General features: G+C 41.3%; 1 protein-coding gene across 5 annotated transcripts in view; it reads right to left on the bottom strand.

Moving 5' to 3' along the window:
• impg1b (interphotoreceptor matrix proteoglycan 1b) overlaps positions 1 to 17,742 on the bottom strand; it is a 34,385-nt gene extending 16,643 nt beyond the window's left edge. For 2 of the 5 annotated variants that reach the window (XM_089004633.1, XM_089004632.1), the window contains exons 1-11: positions 17,260 to 17,741; positions 6,104 to 6,322; positions 4,333 to 4,499; positions 4,048 to 4,076; positions 3,259 to 3,293; positions 3,129 to 3,175; positions 2,852 to 3,001; positions 1,287 to 1,345; positions 902 to 1,086; positions 452 to 823; positions 1 to 384 (exon numbers count right to left, since the gene is read on the bottom strand). The exon at positions 1 to 384 is cut by the window's left edge and continues 947 nt beyond it. In XM_089004633.1, coding sequence (XP_088860759.1) covers positions 1 to 384; positions 452 to 823; positions 902 to 1,086; positions 1,287 to 1,345; positions 2,852 to 3,001; positions 3,129 to 3,175; positions 3,259 to 3,293; positions 4,048 to 4,076; positions 4,333 to 4,499; positions 6,104 to 6,322; positions 17,260 to 17,329 — 1,717 coding nt within the window. In that variant the 5' untranslated portion in view covers positions 17,330 to 17,741. Of the gene's footprint in view, positions 385 to 451; positions 824 to 901; positions 1,087 to 1,286; positions 1,346 to 2,851; positions 3,002 to 3,128; positions 3,176 to 3,258; positions 3,294 to 4,047; positions 4,077 to 4,332; positions 4,500 to 6,103; positions 6,323 to 17,259 lie in introns of all 5 variants that reach the window. The other 3 variants (XM_089004630.1, XM_089004631.1, XM_089004629.1) reach the window with 3 other exon arrangements.
• Between the last annotated feature and the right edge of the window lie 921 nt (positions 17,743 to 18,663).

Below are 18,663 nucleotides of genomic sequence, written 5' to 3'. Positions count from 1 at the left end.
TGGGTATTTCACTTGAGACTTCATTTGAAATTTTGCTGGAGGCCTCATTGGGACCTTCATGAAAGATTTTGCTGAGTTCTTCCATGGGAACTTCATTGGAAGACTCACTGCTGGCTCCACTGGAGATGTCGATCAAGGTTTTGGTGGCGGCAACACTTGTTACTTCATTGCTAACCTCGATAGGGGCATTTTCTTTGTCTGCAGGCGATGATATCGGCTGTATGTCAGACTCAGAGTCCATGACTACGATATTATCCTCATGAATGGACAATGGCGATTCTGTGCCAAAGAGGTGAACTTCGTCGATGATCATTATTTCAGGATGGGGGTCTGGTGGTGCCGAAGTGACATAATAATTCTGTCCTGTGTCCCCCCCTTCAAGTTCTTGCAAATGAAAAAAAAACATTTTTAGATGTTGACCCTCAGAGAAATTATCGATTAACCGCCTCACCTCCGCTGTTAATTTCAATTGCACTTGTGTCTTTGACGCCTGCTTCTTGTCCCTGTTCTTGGATGGCCTCTGGTGTTATAACTGGTGTGGTGGCATCATTCATCTCTGCTGAAGGATCAACTCCTGATGCATCCTCCCCTGATACTACCACTGGCACCTCACCGGTGGCTGAGGGTGCAGAGGTAGATTCTGGGAGGGTGGTCAGTATATAAGATGCCAAAACGTGTGTTTGAGGTTTAATTTTCATACGTTCAAATGTATTTTCTGTCGCTGAGAAGAACTTTGTGGTCATGTCTTCTTCAATGACCTTGATGACATCCCCGCTCCCAGTGGTGTACATGCTGAGTGCTGCATCTGGGTAAGCTGTAGTTACTGTGAAGACACACCGGAAAAATCAATTGTACTTTCTCCTCAGCAGCTCAACTCAAAAAACGTGAAAATTGTGCTCACCAGCTTCAAAGGTTAGATTCTGAATGTCCAGAGGAAGCGATGGCTCCTTTTGTAAAGCTTTCACAATCATGTGCCTCAGTTTAGGAGCATCAACATTTGTCTGGCCATCTGGAGACTCAGGGTCATCGCTGAGTTCAATGTATTTGTCAAAAACGGCGGCATAATGAAGAATCGCACCCTCAGAGCTGATGCACACAACAAGTCAAGTCACAAAGCTGCATGAAGGTGACAGACAATTTGTGAACTTACGAAACAGCAACAAAAGTCACTACAAAAAATGGATTCGGGGAAGAAATAATCCATGCAACAATTGTGTTCTGCTCATTTGTTTATCAGACTATTTATTTAAAAAACACACAAACACATGCACACACAGTAAACTAACTTGAATCTCAGCATGCGAATTTCCTTGAATCCTGGAATTTTTTTCAGGGCATGAAGCAACTACCGGAAGAAGAGAAATAAACTCAAATACAAACGAGAATGGCATGATGTCAAAAGTTGCACAAACATTTGTTTTCTTCATAAAGTTACATTCAGTCTGATATTAATCTTATCTCTTAATCAGCGTTAACTTCATTTCCATCACTAGCTGCATCTCACTGAGCGCCCTTTCTGATCTTCAACTAGATAACATGTTACATCATACAGTGGGCATTGATATTGATGATCACTAGATTTACGTCCCTATAAAACCACGCATGACTTTCATCATCTATTCACCACTCAAAAACAACCATGGCCATCAATTCTTGATGTTAGGTGAAATCTGTTCTTCTCCTGGTTCAGTTGCACTGATCTTCAATAAAACAAGTCAACGTCATCTCCATGAACCAGGTGTCTCTAACTCAAGTCCTTGAGGACCGTTTTCTTTCCTGTATTGTTTCATCTCTCCCTTTCTGTCACACACCGGATGGATTTTTTTATAATTTGAGACTGCTGCCCTCAACCTCTCTGGATCCCTCCTCACTCAGAATTATTTGTCACCTAGTCCTGGTGGTGAGCCCAGATGCATCACTTCTTTGATGCCGCTCACATCAAACTATGCAACATTTCTACAGGATCTTGATTCTGCCCATTAATCCCTTTAGATGAATGAAATCCAGCGAAATAAAAACTTTGGCAAATAATATACTTACTTGGAATCGACTTCTGTAAAATCTCTGAACACACGCCAACCTTTTCCCAACATATTCACTGGATCTTTCAACAGGACAGTTTTGTGTCCACTTGGTTCTTCAAATCTCAATGACTTCCTCGCATGTTACCCCCTAGCTCCTCAACCCCAACCTTTCAGGATCTCCGCCCCAGACAGCTGCAACTGTAGATCACTCAACTGATTTAAAAGCCAATTAAAAACACCTCTGTTCAGAAATGCAGATCATCCGACTCCCCTACTGCCTCTCAATACCGTGTCAGTGGCTCTAAATGATTACTTCCATTTCCAAAGCAATGCTGGGCTTGCCAAGAAATTAGTGGCTCAAATACAGCAATGTGTTTCTAGTCCAGTAGAAGTTGCCGCACTGCCAAAGGCGGAAAATTTGAGTTGGTTATAAATCATGACAAAGATGGTACCATTCTCTCACGAGTGAGAATATGAGGTGACACTGGAGTACTTATTCACCTAATTAGCTCAAGACCTAACATTCTGGCCTGCGAGCTGTAGGATCCCTTGTGGACGTTGATTCATGGCTGTGTTTGGGCCAAGAGTAAAGTGGGCACGCTTCTCTATCCCAATGTGGCTGTAGGGGGAAAAGTCACTTGGCTTCAGTCCAGGTCATAACATAGCTCCAGCCTCCAAAGCAAGGCCAATGCAGCCTCCAAGATGAAGTGCTTTTGTATAGGGCAGACTGAAATATCGTTTAAACAAATCTATACTTATTTCAAGAACTCAACTCATCCAAAGTGTTTTCAGAGGAGAACATTGTCAAAATCCTCAGTAGTTAGTACCTTGTCTGTTATTTCTCCAGTGATATCATCAGCATCAGCCGCCTGGGGGTCATGCAGCAGCTCAATGTACGATGGTTCCACAATGGCAGCATTGAACTCTACAATGTACTCCCCGCGGTTTTCTTTGATCATGTCTGGCTCTTCTATGATCTGGCAAAGACAAAAACGTCATTTGATGCAATTGATGCAATCATTGAAAAAAATATACTATATATATATATATATATATATATATATATATATATATATATATATATATATAAGTGTATTTTAATACCACATAATCTTCTGTTGGAATAAGAATCACAGGGGGTGTCCAGGTGCCTGCAACCAATTTAAAAAGGCAGGTATTGTTACTCTGTCAGTTTAACACATACTGTATCTTAGGTCACTTGTTTTGAACTCACATTCCACCCCCGGTCCTGGTGTTTCCATGACAACACTGGTAAACAAGACATTCGCAATTAGAACTCGACTTAGACACTCCAGTTTTCTGAAATAAGTCCTATTTTCAACAAATAAGCCTATTTAGTAACATAAACTCCAGTCAGAATGTACACAACAGTCACATTTATGAAACCCTTTCAGGGAGAGTGGTTAATGGTGTACAGCACAGGTGTCAAAGTCAAGGCCCGCGGGCCAAATCCGGCCCGCCACATCATTTTTTTTCGGCCCGCGAAAGCAAATCAAACTTGTTAAATTCCATGATGATTGCTAAAATCTGAGCCAAAATGTCATATTTTTGGATGTCAACCACAATAAAAGTCATTATTCTTGACTTCAGATTTGAAAACGAGTTATTCATTAATTTGCTGTGTGCTCTATATGTAATATTTGAAGGGATTTAAACATTCTAATGGGTTCCCCAAATTCATAACGGCCCTCGAGAGGAAACCATAACTACAATGTGGCCCGCAGCAAAAAATGACTTTGACACCCCTGGTGTACAGCTTATAATGTTATCAGGTTGTACGTTGCATGAAAGGGTTAAAATATATCTGAGGATGCCATACTTTTTTAACAAGTATTGAAACATATTTTTAGGCGCAAAACATTGAATGACAAAACCAACAAAATCTTGATAACATCAGTGATAGCATACTTAAATAAAACAATTGTAATCTGATCTAAATAAAACTATAATTGTGACCTAAAATGACAGGAAAAATACAAAATGTTAAAAAACGTTAACCTACCCTTCAAGTTCAGCCGGCTCAGCCACTCTCTGAAAGTACAAATAATATAATCAGGTATGATTTGTGAGTCTAAAAGTGTGGTTTGTGTACCGTGAATGATGCGCAAGCTCCCTCTCATGGTATGCCAGTAAATCACTAATTCAGTTGTATTTAACTTTGCAGTTCAAATTTTTAATATGTGGTTTTTTTTGCTATTATTTTTTCACTGTGTCATAATATTAATGTTCATGTAAAATGTTGTAGTAATTTTACAGTCGGAATCAATGCAAAAAAAGTAGCACTCACTTTGGCCACCATATCCAGATGCTCCTGAGAACTACTGAAGTTCTGAGCCAGGTCATCCATACAGAGGTTTTCATGTTGACAGGTGTAAACCCAATATTGGTATTCCTCTGTGTTTGGCACCCTGTCCAGGAAAATGTGAAAGGCCTCCCAAATTGCTTCCTGACAAACTTGAAAATGACATGAAATTTTGTGTTATTGCCAAATTTTAGTAGGAAAACCTCACTTGAAGTAGTGAAGCTCAACTCTTCCTTTCTTGAATCAGTTTCTGTCTCCTCCATATGTGCCCTGGATTTAAAAGGCAATGAGAGATGCCATTTCTGTTGGTCGTAAAGCTAATCGGTTGTGTCTCTGTCATGCCCAGAGTGGCGCACACTGCCCCTTTATAACTGCCCGAATTTGTGACGATACAAAAAAAAAGATACAACGGATTTAGTTTAATATGGGTTGAGAAGGATTTAGAAATTATTTTATTCAATTTTTATTTATACTTTTTTTACCAGGGACACCTGCAAAGAACAGAATCAATAATAATAATAATAATAATAATAATAATAATAATAATAATACATTTCATTTATAAGCGCCTTTCAAAACTCTCAAGGACACTTTACAGTCACAGGATATTTTTTCTGCGGCCAAGGGAAGCACTTTAAAACAGTACGTGAGCTATTATCGGATTGTATTGAATTGGATTAGTCTTTACTTGAATGTTGCTATGCCGATGACTATTTTGTGTGTAGGGGCCTTTTATTGAGCATATTCATCGTTGTTAAGTTCATAGAGTTGTTTGTTCTGTAGCCACAAGGCAGTGTATTATTGTGCCGGACCTAAGCCTGGATAAATACAGCGGGTTGTGTCAGAAAGAGCATCCAACGTAAAAGATTGGCCAAAACATACATGGAAATCAAACCTCTGAAGATGGAGGACACTAACTGTTTCACTGCGGCGACCCCTGAAGGGAAAAGCCGAAAGGAGAAGAAGATTTACGGTACAATGTTTCACCAAGTCCCAACTCCATTAAAATTGGCAATCTTCATTATGAAATGTTCTCAAAAGCGCTTTGCTGGTTTTCTTGAGAGACTTGAAGCGCAGAAAAATTATGCACAAGAAGGCATATGTTATTTGTAGTAAGGAGGAATCAATTATTTTAAATTAATTATTCCATTTTGTTAATTATTCATATCGTCATCCGTGTAATTATGTAATCCACTCTACAAACCGGATTGCTTCCTGATAGCAGTTGAGCACAACTCCAAATACAGTACAGTAATATCAATAAATAAAACATTAAAAGCAGTTGGGCCAATTCAATAAAGGTCAACTTTTTCATGTTTTTTAATCTGCTGCATTTGCATATTTTTATGAATATAAATATCCCGAACACAATGTAATCTTCTTGTGTCGAGAAGTTCTGACATCATCTTTATTCTCTGGCAAATTAATTTCGCCACAAAGCTATTACGTCCGGAACACAAAATCATCTCGATCCTTTTTTTTTTAATGACTCGTTGGAGTCTTGCACATTATCAACATGAATTGTCCCAGCCTGGGTGGCCATTTTAATGCACAGCTTGAATCAAACGCAATCAATTTTTCGTGACAGAAATAATTTGCCAAAAATGTGAATTATCAAGGCTTTCTTTCTGCCTCTACTCAACACGCATATTTTTTACATTGTTACTGACATTGTTTGTTTTTTTACTTTTTATTTTTAGTCCAGTGAATCTCATTTAGGAGGTCGTTAGGAATATAAGAGCAGAAGCCTCTTTACCTCTGAGCTTGTAGTATGCTCGATGGCTGCCGATAACCGCTTTCATGGTCTCATGGGGACATACTTTGACACCAGTGGTGAGAATGCTCGACCTCTTTCTGCGATGTCCATCCTCACTGGCTCTCAGTTTGTTGTTGTTATATTTTGTCATTCGGGGAGCTTCTAAAAAGTATCGGTACCTCACATCCCGGAGTCCGGGAATTCCATGATATTGGATGTCTGTTAGGAGAAATAGGAAACATTTTCTTTATACCTGCAATACATTTTTCACAGAGATGACTTAAATTGTTAACTTAAATCATATTATTAAATACAGAATTCAAACATTTGACAGGTCTTGTAAGAATGAAAAAACTAAGTAAATATACGGGTGGTGTTACAAAAATTTCTGGTCTAAACAAGGCGGATTGACTTTAGTGTGTTATAATTTTTCCACAGAATACTCCTGGAATTCTTCTGTTCCCAAACCAGGTTTACTGACCAGTAATGCCTCATTTACAACACCTTCATCAGTATCAAAATGATGACCACGTAGTTCATGTCTGGGCAAGACAGCGAAGTCTAATGGGGGCAAAAGCTGCCCTTTTAAAAGGGATATATTTGAGGCAATTTGTATCGGTGTCGTTTTATCTTAATCCATCATAGCTCTTCATTGGCTGGTGAAATTATTTCTGTTTGTTTGTCATTCTACATTTCAATTTTTGTGTTAATGCCTAATTTACATAATGGTGCGTTTAGGCACCCTCGTCGTTTTAGATTTTTAGGGACTCATCATTATAGATATACTGTACACTGTAAAGAATTAAAAAAACTGATACCGATGTGCCCGACCTGTGAGATATCGGCCTCGATTATTGTAAATTAGCCTATAGGTCATCCTGTTGCCACCTTTGTTCTACTTGTGCCTTCAGGCAACTGTTTCCGTTGAGTTCAATGTTACACTTCTCCTCTTGCTGATACTTTCTCACCCTGTGCTGTGCCCAGCCTGAGTGACTCAAAATGAAATGAAATGAAAATAATGTGCACATTGTCTTGGTCCGTTTCTCCTTTTCCCTGGCAGGTGTTGTAAAACGTTTCATTCTGTGCAGTAATTTATCCTTCTGGAAGGTGATTATGGGTCTTTTCCAGGGCATGCTTTCTCCAGCCAAGTTTTGTAGCTGTTCTCTCGTGTTGCATTTTGTTTCAATGTTGCTAGTCATTTGTAAATGTTTACACAAAGAAAGCCATCAAACTCATTCAGATTCTGATTGCAAATACAGTACTTCCTTATAGGTCCCACGTTCATCAGCATCTCGACAAAGTCTGACACTTTGTTCCATAGACTTGCTCGTAGTCCTACATAGTACTAGATCATCATTGGCTTCTCTAATTGGCAATCATTACCAGTAGCACTTATAAGGTCACTTTTTCTTCCCCGGTCAGTCAATTATTACATGTCAATTATGAAGGTCAAATGTGCCTGAGATTTCTTGACAGGGCAGCCCAGTTAGCACACCGGCTTCATAGTGCAGAGGTCGCCGGTTCGTGTCCCGGTCCGGCCTCCCTGTGTGGCATGTTCACCCGGGCCCGCGTGGGTTTTCTCCGAGTCCTCCGGTTTCCTCCCACACTCCAAAAACATGCATGGCGGGCAGATTGACCACTCCAAATTGTCCCTAGGTGTGAGTGTGAGAGTGACTGTTGTACGTCTTTGTGTGACCTGCGATATGCTGGCAACCAATTCACGGTGTCCCCCGCCTCGTGACCGAAGACAGCTGAGAGCAGCTCCAGCACCCCCCGCGACCCTAATGAGGAATAAGCGGTACGGAAATTGGATGGATGGATAGATGGATATCCTGACAGCACACAGTTTGTAGACGATTCCATCAGAAGTGCCCCAAAAAAAAGATGAAAATCAACAAATATGAGGCACCGGCTACCACACGGGCACAGACGAGGTACAACGTGTTGCCCACATGCAGGAGACCTTAGCTTGGACGTGGAGTATTACACAAGCCAATGCACCAGTCGTCAGTATTACATCAGAACTGTTTGAGAAGAAAAGGTAGCATTGTGATGCCAGGTGGCAACCCTCAGAGGGCTCCTTAAGACAATAAGCCATGATTTATCAGTCCTCCCCTCCAAACACAGACGGCAAGTCATCAGACCCAAAGGACCACCTTCGGATTACCTACCAAGTTTAAAGAAAACTAAAGATTTTGGGGGGAGTTGTTCTTTGCTGATTTTGCAATGAGCATGGGGGAGAAAAACTAAACACAAGATCAATTCGGCAATGTGATCCTCTTTTGATTCTGGCTGCCGTGTTGCACTCATGCTTGTTAGCAACAAAAAGACAGTGTGCAGCACCAAGCGCTCAGGTTGTGCTGTTTGTTCAAACGTCTGAGATAAATACTTGCTTTGATATTCGAACGGCCTTCGCATAATTCTTTTTGACATTACATTGTGGGCCGTTTGAGGAAATTAGACCGTATACACATAACACATTGCCACTCTTTATGTAAAGTCAGAATAGGTTGTTTTAGTCTTTTAGTATTTACAAAATAATTGTGTTTCGCACTTACACAGCTAGCTTTCTTGTTTGTATGTTTCAAAATTTATTAATAAGCATAACTGAGAAACAATTTTTTGGTAGGATTAAACAGTTATATCTGCCCATAGATTATTTATTTATTTATTTATTATGTATTCATGTATTTAGTTTTTATAGATTATTTCATTGATTCATGTATTCATTTATTCATTTATCCATCCATCCATCCATCCATCCATCCATCCATCCAACTATCCGTTTTCCAGACCGCTTTATCCTCATTAGGATCTCGAGGGGTGCTGGAGCCTATCCCAGCCGTCTTCGGGCATTAGCTTGGATTGCTTGGCAGCCAATCGCAGGGCACACAGAGAGAAACAACCAGTCACTCTCACACTCACATCTAGTGACAATTTTTGAGTGTTCATTCAGCCTTCCATTCCAGTCTGTCTGTGTGTGTGTCTGTCTGTTTTTCTGTCTGTCCATCTCTCCGTCCATCCATCTGTTCGGCCGTCCAGCCGTCCATCAATCCATCCATCCATCCATCTGTTCGGCCGTCCAGCCGTCCATCAATCCATCCATCCATCCATCCATCCATCCATCCATCCATCCATCCATTTATTTATTTGACGAGTGCTGTGAAAGGATGTAAAAGCAATATGCATGAGTTGATGCATTCTTAAGGGCCCATTTTGGTAGACAGGTGTACGAGCGCTCGGCGTAAAAACTGGCAAATCTTCATTTTCACCTGAGGACAAGTCAGTGATTGGGAATTTGGCTTGTTTTGCCACAGTGCGTGTTTCGGCGAATCGAGGGCGTTGTTGAACACGGTGCATTTGACAATTTGTTGACGGAAAATATAGTACACTTTAGACCAGCTAAAAGCAAGTCTAAGTTGCGGCGCAGGTAGTGCATATTTGGGTGATATAATTGATTCTGAGCTCAATGAACGTGTGGTGGATGTCATTGTATTTCATTCATAAATATTACATTGCAAAAATGTATTATTATTATGATCATCTTAACTCATTCACCGCGATTCCCGAATTTACTCGGAAATTGAAAATATGCCATGGAGCACCATTTTTGAATTTGTTCGGGTTTTGGTTTTTCTGGTGAGGGGGCGACGTTAAAGCACCAGTCAGAGCTCTTTTCATGTTTTTTTCCCTTCCACAAGGGGGCAGCATTTGCCTTTTTCTACAACCACCCACACTTGCACCTCAATATTACTCCAGACCCAGTTTCAGATGACCACAACAGATCTATGGGTGTTGGGGATGACACATAGAGCGCACGATCGGAAGTTGGTCTCCAAGTGCCAACTAAGAGACCAACTTTACATTATCCATGAGTGTAGATCTTGCAGTTCCTTAATTCCATCTAAATATATATTGCGCGCCCTCATCTGCATCTCTTTGTGTGCTTAATTTAAAGATAATGAAGGGTAGCTGCTTCCAGTGGATGGCAAACAAGTCAGCAAAAAGCTGTGCAAACCCCCCCTCTACCAGCACCATTCAAGAAAATAACAAAATAATGAAAACTTCCATGCACGCAATAAGACTGCACTTAGTACTTGACTTGTGCAGGACATAAAAATAGGGCCTATATTAGACTTCACGTGAATGTATTTATTTATTTATTGTTCACTTTAGGCGTCCCGGTCGACAAGTGGTGAGTGTGTTGACCTTGCATTGCAGAGATCATAGGTTCAATGCCACCTTTGACTTTCCTGTGTGGAGGTTGTATGTTCTCCCCCGTGTTCTTTCTCCGGGTACTCCAGATTCCTCCCACATTCCCAGAACATGCATGGAAGGCTGATTTAACACTCTAAATTGTCCCTAGGTGTGACTGAGAGCACAGTGGGTTGCTTGTCTATGTATGCCCTGCGATGGTCTGGCAACCGGTTTAGCGCTTCGTCCAATTGACTTGTCCAATGCACACCCTGAGCTTCGTTGGTCATTTTGTTTTGACAATAGTTCATTTGGTCATGTAGATTTCAAATACAATTGCAGTAAACAGCAAATACATTTATGGATATTTTTTGTAATTTTGTTGCGACACTGTCAAATGGTTATATACTGTGTGGTCCACAGTTTGCATGCAGTTATGACATGATGTGATGATGAACACAATGCGTTCTTCATGAACTTCCCTGCTAATTCAACTGTGAAAAGGTAGGCTAATAAAAATGCTCAATGTTCACAATGTGACTAAGAGAGAAAGGATGTGGCGTGGGTGCGTTTTCCTCCTCCATCAGCCTTGAGAATTGACACTCCAAAGCATGTCCTTCAGATTTCCAAGTTAAAGAGCAATGGCATGGCCCTGAGAGTGTGAATAGTGCAGCTCTGACATGTCATGCGAGGTCCACATTTAAATGAACTTTTGTGATGTCCGTTATGTGTCCTCATTCAACTTTTCTTTTGTTCATGCCTTTGCTTCACATGCGCGCATTGTACAGTTTTGCCTTGTGAGATATCTTCGACGTCATACACGAAACGGAATGGAGAAATAACTTTATTTTTGGTCCTGAGAAAATAAAAATAAATTTTAAAATGGTCTCAAATTGAGAAATTCAAAGAGTTTTTGTCAGAAGAGACAACGGGTGATCTTTTGCACTTCTGTGAATTTGTTGGCCGTAAGATTTTGTTTCCTAAAATCAAATACGGACAAAACTTTGCTGCTGTGAAATGTAAATTTCTCCACTGCGAGACTAATAAAGGCAAATCCAATCCAATCCAATCCAAAACTATAATCCAAAACAAATACCTTATTTTCCGATGTATAAGGGGCACCTGAGTATAAGTCCCACGCCCAATGAATGGTGTATTTTCAAACTTTATCCATATACAGTGGGGCCTCGGTTTACGAACACCTTGCCTTACGAAATTTTCGGTTGACGAACGTTAAATTTATGAAAATTAAACCTTGGATTGAGCACTACTTTTCGGGATACACATGGAGTGCCGCCCCACCACGGCTGGTGGAGTAATCTTCGGCGGAAGAACACCAAAGCACACGACCGAACAGCGCCCCAGCGGGCCTACCTTTCCACACCCCCTTTCTATCAGTGCACACGTCAATCGTCTTCAACATTACTTTTGCTGTTATGGGACCGAAAAAGATCCCAGCCGAAGAAGACACAAAACAAAATTACAGTCGAGGAGTATTCATTCATCAAGGAGATCATTGAGAAACACGAACGAGGTGTGCTAAGTCCACCATTGCTATCCTCCTTCACAACAAAGCTTTACACAAAGGCTTTATTTACTCGATGCTTTCACGTGACTAATGACACCGAACTTGTCACGTGCGAGTTGACAGCTCGGGCGGGGCCGCCGCTCCTGCCCTCTGCCAGCTGCTGTCAATCCCCCAATCACCGACACTGGGACATGTAAACGAGTCGCTGTCACCAGTGCCAGACGATTACGACGCCTCGTGCCTCGCCAGTGCCTTGGACTTGCCAGCACAAGAGTTTGCTTCGCCCGAGGTGATTGTTAGCCACGATCACGTAACTTTGTTGACTTCCGGGATCGCGAGCTTTTGCACCCCTGTGTGCCATTTTATTTTTCCTTGCTTGATCGGCTGCACAGATCGCCCCCGCCCACCTACTCGCTGTACCCCTTTTTGGTTTCTTTTGTCGCGTTATTCCGGGTCCGTGGAATCATCGGACTCCTTTTTTTGTAATAAAATCTCTGCCAGCACCTTCGGGACTCGAAGTGGATGCAGATGACACCGAGGAGCTTGATGCTGACCGTAATGAGGTCCTCAACACAGAGGATTTTGATTTGCCTTCAAGAGGACAAGCAGAAGCAAGCCATTCAGGAGTTGTCATCTGAGGGCAATGAGGGGCAACATCAAGTGAGAGCATCGAGGCAATGTTGGATAAGTGGAATGATGTGCAGGCTTTTATTGAACAGTTCCATCCAGAAAAGACTCTGGCTATGAGAATCATCAACATGATGAATGATAATGTGATGCCTCAGTTTCGTAAGACCTTACTAGTCAGAAAGCAACAGGTGTCAATTAAGAGCCATCAACGACCATCACAAATGTCAATAAAGTGACCTTATTATACAGTGCAGTGTATTTCTTTCATTACAATACAATAGCACAATTGTTATACATAGAATATGGTATATTGTGTGTAGTTTTAAGGCTTATTTAGTTGAAAATTATTTATATTATATATATTTTATATATAGTTATATATATTTTATGGAGACCTGGGAACGTATTATTCTCATTTTAATGGTTTCCTATGGGAAATAAATTTTTGGGATACACACTTTTTGCCTTACACACTCTGTCTGGGAACCAATTAAGTTCGTAAGCCAAGGCCCCACTGTATAAGCATTGTTTGAAATAACGTCTGCCCGGAGGCCCGGGGCGTACAATTTTCAAAACGTCTCATCCCGGGTGACCGACAACTTCTTCGAGAAAGACAAAAAAGATTTTTTTCAAATCAAAAGTTTGTTTTATTCAATAAAGCAAAAGCTACAAGCAAACCGCTACAAGCCACATGGACTCCTCTTTCTAAGCGGCTTTCAAAACTATCAAGTACACTTTTCAGTCACGGTGTTGTCCGAAGCACAAAACAGGCTTCTGATTGGCTGCCGTGTCAAGTATGCAAAAACGAACGTTCGTTTGGCAATTTGGCATCCAATCAGAATCCTCTTTCGGACTATACTGTGACTGAAATGTGTACTTGAACACCACTTAGAAAGAAGAGTCCTCGGTTAGTCGTCTTATTGTGTTTCAATTTGTGAAAAATGGGGCAGGCAACTTTATGGCCGGGCAGACAACTTTTCAGACATGTCTTCCCGTGTTTCCGCTGACTTTGTGTCATGATTTTCAGACACTGATATAAGGCGCACCGGACTATAAGGCGCACCTTCAATGAATGAAACAACTTTTATATATATTTACAATATATCAATATATCAAAAGTTTTCCCAAATATAAGGCACACCACTTTACAGTATAATGCTACAGTAGAGGCTGGGATAAGTCAGTGGCTGCTTACAGTTGTTGTGAGACCTGTTGTGCCTAAATATTACTTACATACATAAAGGCACACCTGTGTATAAGGCGCTGGGTCATCTTTTGAAGAAAATGAAGGCTTTTGGGTGCGCTTTATACATTGGATGATCTTTATTCACTTTCAGTGACAGTGGTCACTACAGTGGACAGCCTATCATGTTGACAGGTTGCAGGTTATCATTATTAGAACAAGAAAGGATTTACATTCAGTCCCACTTTTATTGGGTGGAAGGATGGATATGATCCGGGAATAAATCATTCACTTTGGATTACATGCAACATTATTTTAAAACATGATACTTTGGGCTGAAGTGAGTGTGATGCTTTTCAGTGATCAGTCGACGACCAATCGTGGGCGTATACCCCACTTCTCGAGAAAAGTCCATGTGAACAGGCTCAAGCTCACCTGCAACTCTAATGACCACAAACACTTGACAAATGAAAAATGTAATGAAAAAATAATGGATTAATTTGAAGAAAATAGGTCATATCCCAGTTTTTAGGCTTCCAGGTAAACCACAATGATTACCGTGTTTTCTGGTGTATAAGGCGCACCACCAATGAATGTTGTACTTTAATTTTTTTTTCCATATATAAAGCGCACTGGACTATTAGCCGCACCTTCTATGAATGAAAAATGTTTTCCAATATAAATAGATCAAAATTTTCCAAATATAAGGCACACCACATTACAAGGCACGACATTAGAGGCTGAGGTTACGCACTACTTCTACAGGGGGTAATGGAGTTGATTGCTGCTGACAGTAGTTGCAAGACCTGTTGAGGCTCAATATTACTTCACATATAAGGCACACCTGTGTATAAGGCGCAGGGTCATCTTTTGAAGAATATGAAGGCTTTTGGGTGCGCCTTATACACCGGAAAATATGTTATACTTTCAGGCATTAAACGTGGTCTGATTTTTGATAAAACAATGCTGAAATGACAATATTTGTGTGTGTGTGTGTGTGTGTGTGTGTGTGTGTGTGTGTGTGTGTGTGTGTGTGTGTGTGTGTGTGTATGTGTGTGCATGTGTGCGTTTGTGTGTGTGTGCGTGTGTGTGCGTGTGTGTGCGTGTGTGTGCGTGTGTGTGTGCGTGCGTGCGTGTGTGTGTGCGTCTGTGTGTGTGTGTGTGTGTGTGTGTGTGTATGTGTGTGCATGTGTACGTTTGTGTGTGTGTGTGCGTGTGTGCGTTTGTGCGTGTGTGCGTGTGTGTGTGTGCGTGTGTGTGTGTGTGTGTGTGCGTGTGTGTGTGTGTGTGTGCGTGTGTGTGTGTGTGGTGTGTATGTGTGTGCATGTGTGCGTTTGTGTGTGTGTGCGTGTGTGTGTGTGTGCGCGTGTGTGTGTGTGCGTGTGAGTGTGTGTGTGTGTACGCATGTGCGTGTGTATGTGTGTGTGTGTGTGTGTGTGTGTGTGTGTGTGTGTGTGCGTGTGTGTGTGTGTGCGCGTGTGTGTGTGCGTGTGCGTGTACGTGTGTGTGTTTGAGCGCATGTGTGTACACATGCACAGCCACGGGGATGAGAGTAGGGAAGGAGGGACGAGAGGCCTTAATAGCTGACGCAGGCGCAGGAGGCTGCCCTGCAGAGTTACGAGTCAGAAAAGATTAGCGTCCTGTGACGCCGGGAACAGAATGGCTTTTGTTTCCTTCGGCGTAATGAGCTCAAGCGGGCACATCACAGCAATCAAGACACCAGACGTTATCACATTATATTATCCACACTCACACAACCACCTGTTTTGTTCATGGAGGAGCACTTGTGAGCTTCACCTAGCTTTTGTGGCTCTCATAAAAAGTTCCTCATTTGAGCCTTTCAGCGTGCTTGTAAATACCACTGCCGATGTACTCCAGCACGCTCAAGGGCAAGATTCTACCATGCTCAGCTTTGACTGGCACTGTTTGGTAGACTGGCTGTGGTTTGCCTTGGTGGACAATATTTCCTTACTTATTATTTTTGTTCGTGGTTTATCTGTTGTACTGTTGTACTGTTTTTTTTTGTCCTGTTGCTGTTATAATAAACAGCTAAAATTGAAACCTGGAAAATAGACAATAGGAAGCAATTTAGCATTGATAGCATTGCTAGAGTTATGACCACTGATGATAATAATGAAAAAAATAAGGAGAAGAAAAAAATCTATCTATCCCACCTGACTATGTGTTATATCACCCGTGTCAAAGTCAAGGCCCGGGGGGCAAATTTGGCCCGCCACATCATTTTATTCGGCCCGCAAAAGCAAATCAAAGTTGAAATTCCATGATGCTTGCTGAAGCCCAAACCAAAATTTGAAATTGTCCTTGGTAAACCACAATAACAGTCATTATTCTTGACTTCAGATTTGAAAACAAGTCATTCATCAATTTGTTGTGTGCTCTGTATGTAATATGTAGAGGGGATGAAGCATTCTAATGGCTTCCCCAAATTCATAACAATCCTTGAGCAGAAACCGTAACTACAATGTGACCCGTGGCAAAAAGGTTAGTTTGACAACCTTGGGTTAGATTGACTGGTTGTCAACCATTAGAATGACAAACAATAATGATAATAATACAGTACAAACCCCACAAGGTTCTTTTGACATTTCCCCATTTCATCCTGCTAAAACGTTGAACATTTCCAAGAGACTTAAAGTGCCTATTGATAAAACTTTTCCCTATAGCTAACTACAAGCAGATACTTGCTTGTAGTTAGTTACAAGGACAAGTGTCCACCTGATCATGACTAATTTATGAACTTTTTGGGGTATTTCACCAGGGCAAAGTGGACATGTTAAACCAAACAAGACCCAGCTCAATTCAAAATCTAATGAAAATGTCAAAATCAAACCACAAAAATGCTTTTTTTCTAAAACTACCCACCACTACTTATTTCACAAACACTTCAGAGTAGTGTGTAGGACATGCCAAAGTAACATACACCCAAAGACAAAACATGTATCAAATGACCAAAAAGCATGTTACAATTTATTTCCATGTACTATAAGTGTCATTCGTCGCCATATTTTCTGTCTAACGGACTTATTCTGAGGAGGATATTAATGGGCCCTTTTAATGATATTGACGCAGTCCGACAGAAGATAAACAGCTCTCGAATAGATGCGGCAAAATGCGACATGAATGCAATCTGCAGCTGCAATAAGAAGCATATTGCATTGCGTCATGAGAAAAAAAAAACATTTTGAAATTGTCCCGTTGAAATTCACTGTCTTCTCTATTGTATTTCGATATCCTTACTATAATTACATTTTCTTTCATCAGATTTTCTTTCATTATTTTTTTTATCATAGTTAATATCAAATCTCCACTTTCTTGACTGATTTATGCTGAAGTCAGAAATGGTCATAAAACAGTCACATTTTAGGCGAAATCAGTTTGATTAATTTCCAGACATCCACTTGGAATACTTCTGAAGATGGATTCCTACCTTTCACAATCAAAACATGATAACTGTGAAGACTGATTGTTTTGATATACTGTCGCTCTTGCATTGGCTCTCATTAGGTGGTGAAGGTACTTAATTTTCCTCGCCATTCTTCACAAAATGATGTGGACCATCTTCCAAAAATAAGTCAACATCTTGCCCTGGTGCTGTCCTACCTTTAACTTGACTTGCTTGGAGGTCCAGCGGACACCAAACGAAGAAGACTAGTCCCAATTTGAAAAGCATGGCGGGTTAGTTTTCCGAGGTGGTATACAGGATATCCAGGATGTGTACAAGTGTCCTCATCAATGCCGTTCAAGTTCCTGGGTGCCTCACCGGGGTCCTGGTGGACAGGAGTGACGGCTGCATGGATGGACGAGTAGAGGGAGCAGAAGAGTGGGGTGGAACAGCAGCGATAGGGTGGGACACGCTCGGAATCCAGGCTCAAGTTTGGCTTCACTTCCCGTCAGAGCAACAACAGTGATGAGGTAAAAACAGCAGATTCTTTTTCGGGTCTAATCTCTTTACCTTCTTCTCGCGTTTTGTAATCCGCCACGTGGCCGCCTGGCCTCATCCTGTTAGTCGCCTTCTGGACACGAGCAAAACCTGTCAGCTGACCACACGTTTGGGCCACTTCCAAACAACCTGCTGGATGGCACCGCCCACTTCGTTCTGGCCTCGGTCCTGCCTGGCCCCTCGTCCTGCTGTGACAAAGTGAGGAGCAAAATGGGACAGAAGGCCTTTATTTTTGCAAGCACACAATGAGCTTTAGTCCCACTCCTTACACAAGCAAACGTGTGATCTGGAATACTGTGCGTCCCACGAGGTAATGCATGCTGGTGGATGATGTCAATTCCAAATACAGTAGTGATATATACAAACAAATTCCTCCATAGACTCTTTGTTGCGACCCTGAAACGGAAAATCCATCTGTCTCTGGGCAATAGGCGGGGGACACCTTAAACCGGTTACCAACCAATCACAGACCATCCAACAACCATCCATGCTCATACTCACACTTTGGGACAATTTTGAGTGTTCAATCAGCCTGTCATGTATGTTTTTGGAATGTGGGAGGAAACTAGAATACCTACAAAAAAACCACAAAGGTACTGGGAGAACATGCAAACTCCAAACAGGAAGGCCAGGGTTGAAATTGAAGCCGTGACGTGTGAACCACCCATGCCCTCCGAGACACTTCTTCTTTTGTTTATTACTGTTTTTTGATGTTTGTTTTTATTCTCTATTTGTATTTCTATTTTTAATAGTTATTACGATATTGTTTTTTTGTTTCTTTCATTAAGGTATCTCCCTTCTGAATTTTCATTTGTGCGTGTGTGTGTGTGTGTGTGTGTGTGTGTGTGTGTGTGTGTGTGTGTGTGTGTGTGTGTGTGTGTGTGTGTGTGTGTGTGTGTGTGTGTGTGTGTGTGTGTGTGTGTGTGTGTGCGTATTCCTTAGAAAGGGTGTGTGAAAGTGACTGCTGAACTGTGTTCCAAAACAATCCTAAAATCTTGAATGTGTCGTACAGTGCTGACAACAGTTTTAAGTACACAACTATTAAAACATCGATGAGAAGGTTT

The sequence above is a fragment of the Hippocampus bargibanti genome, linkage group LG09 (assembly GCF_051943395.1).
Source record: "Hippocampus bargibanti isolate YZ-2025 linkage group LG09, ASM5194339v1, whole genome shotgun sequence".
In the NCBI taxonomy this organism is placed as follows: Eukaryota; Metazoa; Chordata; class Actinopteri; order Syngnathiformes; family Syngnathidae; genus Hippocampus; species Hippocampus bargibanti.
Note: the sequence above shows the minus strand (reverse complement) of the source record. Positions and strands in the feature narration are given on the sequence as shown.